This window comes from Mus pahari, chromosome 3 (assembly GCF_900095145.1).
Source record: "Mus pahari chromosome 3, PAHARI_EIJ_v1.1, whole genome shotgun sequence".
Taxonomy (NCBI): Eukaryota; Metazoa; Chordata; class Mammalia; order Rodentia; family Muridae; genus Mus; species Mus pahari.
In genome coordinates, this window is record NC_034592.1 from 148,092,448 (window position 1) to 148,094,762 (window position 2,315).

At 52.1% G+C, this 2,315-nt stretch overlaps 1 protein-coding gene across 13 annotated transcripts in view; it reads right to left on the minus strand.

Annotated features, from left to right (window-relative positions):
- Zmynd8 (zinc finger MYND-type containing 8) overlaps positions 1-2,315 on the minus strand; it is a 102,344-nt gene that overhangs the window by 13,625 nt on the left and 86,404 nt on the right. For 12 of the 13 annotated variants that reach the window (XM_029535720.1, XM_029535724.1, XM_029535730.1 and 9 more), the window contains one exon: positions 1,776-1,918. The exons of the other annotated variant lie outside the window; for it this stretch is intronic. In XM_029535720.1, coding sequence (XP_029391580.1) covers positions 1,778-1,918 — 141 coding nt within the window. In that variant the 3' untranslated portion in view covers positions 1,776-1,777. Of the gene's footprint in view, positions 1-1,775; positions 1,919-2,315 lie in introns of those variants that run through there. 13 annotated transcript variants of the gene reach the window in all.

Consider the following 2,315-nt stretch of genomic DNA (forward strand, 5'->3'; position numbering starts at 1 on the left):
CACAGGGGCCTGAGACACAGCGGGCACAGGGGCCTGAGACACAGCGGGCACGGGGGCCTGAGACACAGCGGGCACGGGGGCCTGAGACACAGCTGAGGGGACACAGGGGCCTGAGACATAGCAGAGCAGACACAAGGGCCTGAGTCACAGTGAGCACAGGGGCCTGAGACACAGCGGACACAGGAGCTAAAAAATGCAAGAGGGAAAACCACAAAGACAAGAACAAAAGGATTTCATAGAAATAATACATCTAAAATTGAATTGACACTTTGATTTTTTAAAAACAGAGCTGCAAAGATGGCTCCACTGGCGAGGGTCCCTGGCACCGAGCCTGGTGCCTGGGTTTGGTGGCAGGATGACAAGTTAACCAGAGACAACAGATTCATCTAATCCACTCCTAAGCAACCCCTCTCACAGTCCCAGTGCCCCCTCCCCCATGTCCTTCCTGACCTTCCAAATCCTGTGTCTCTGGAGACCAAAGAGATCTCGGGGAAGAGAGAAACTTAGGGCCTCTCACTTGGAAGGGGAAAGTAGAGCTGGTTCCCAGCAGAGCATCCACCCACCCACAGCAGTGATAACGCCTGCTGGCCGTCATTCTGTACAGCCCTGACTCCAGGGGTACAGACATCCCTCAGCCTGCACAGGATGCCCCTGGGCCAAGGGTCACGGGTGTCACAAGCCTGAGCAAATGAATGCGCATGTGAACACAGTGGAGTTTTACGGCAAGATCAGGGACCAGGGAAGGGGTGTTGGCAACCTAGCATGGGCTGACCCAAGGTTTCGACGGAGACGCATAAACCAGAATGTCACCGCAAAAGCTTAAAAGGAACAAATGGGCTGAGTGTAGCGGTGTACGCCTTGTATCCCCGCTCTCAGGAAAGAGGCAAGTTCACTTGAACTCAGTGAGTTCGAGGACAGCCAAGGATGTACGTAAGATCTATCTCCCTGGCCCCCACCCTTCAAAAACAAACAAACAAACAAACAAACAAAACAGTCCACGTGGGACAGAGAGATTTGACTGACACGGCCAGTGTAATCACAGAGGGGCTCCTTTATAAAGCACACAGGCACACACCCTCACACAGGCTTGTGGGTTCTTAAATCTCCATTGATTTCTCCAGGGCCTCTCAGAAGCCTTCATTCATGTTGTCCTTTCTTGTTGCCTTAAGAAACCCTGCCTCAAAGACCAGGGATTATGATTGGGATTTATTGCCAGCCTGAGAGAAATCCTGCTCCCTGGGTGGTGTTGCCTGGTGACCACTGCAGGCCATCGCCAGCACCACATGATTCACAGACACCAAAGTAGGTGGTCACTCTCTGAGTGGCCTCAGAGGGACATACAGGGGAGGAAGTGTGTGTGTGTGTGTGTGTGTGTGTGTGTCTGTCTGTCTGTCTGTCTGTCTGCCTGTCTGTCTTTGAATAAAAGAAAGCTTCATACCTTACTTAAAAGAGGCAACTTTGTAAATAAACAGTTCAGTATTTTAACCACTGTCTTTACTCATAAAGCCATGGTGCCTTCGGTACACAAATTCTTATACCAGAAGTGCTTGTGTAAAAAGGCCGGGGGAATGGAGACGACTATGGTTCTGACCACACATGAACCAAAGGTGTCCTGTCTCGCTGTGATCTAACAGGATAGAAGCAGGAGGCAGGGCCAGTCTCCCCAGCCACCTACTCAATGCAACCCCACCCACTTGATGAAACTTTACCCACGACCACAGACCACAGCCTGAACCAGCCAGATGCCTGGAGCCAGGGCCCCCGAGGGGCTTCCAGCTCAGCTTCCCACGGTCCCGGCTTGAGCCCAGAACTTTCGGGGATCCCCGGTTCTGCTGACCTCAGCTATCGTGCTACCGGTGGTGTTCTTGGAGAGGTCATTGTAGATTTCTGTCATCGTCCCCTTTATGGCGTCCATCATCTGGAAAGATAAAAACACTTCAGGAGGAGATAAAAACGGGGAAGTGTCAACAGGTGTCACTCCCTGGGTGCTTCAGGCTGTCAGAGGGCTGACAGAGCAGGGAGGATCTGCTCCTAGTAACCGAGGGTGGAAGCCAGGGAGGCCAGTGAAGGATCTACAGTGTACAGTCCAGCCCCTCAAGCTCCTCGAGCTGAGAAACCCGAGACCAAACTCTACCCCCATGTGTCCTGTTGCGCCAACACAGCAGGTTTAAGGAAGAAGGGATCATTTTGTCCTTGTGGCTTTCTTTTAGAAAGAAGAGAGAGAGAGAGAGAGAGAGACAGAGACAGAGACAGAGACAGAGAGAGACAGAGAGAGAGAGACAGAGAGAGAGAGAGACAGAGAGAGAGAGAGAGAG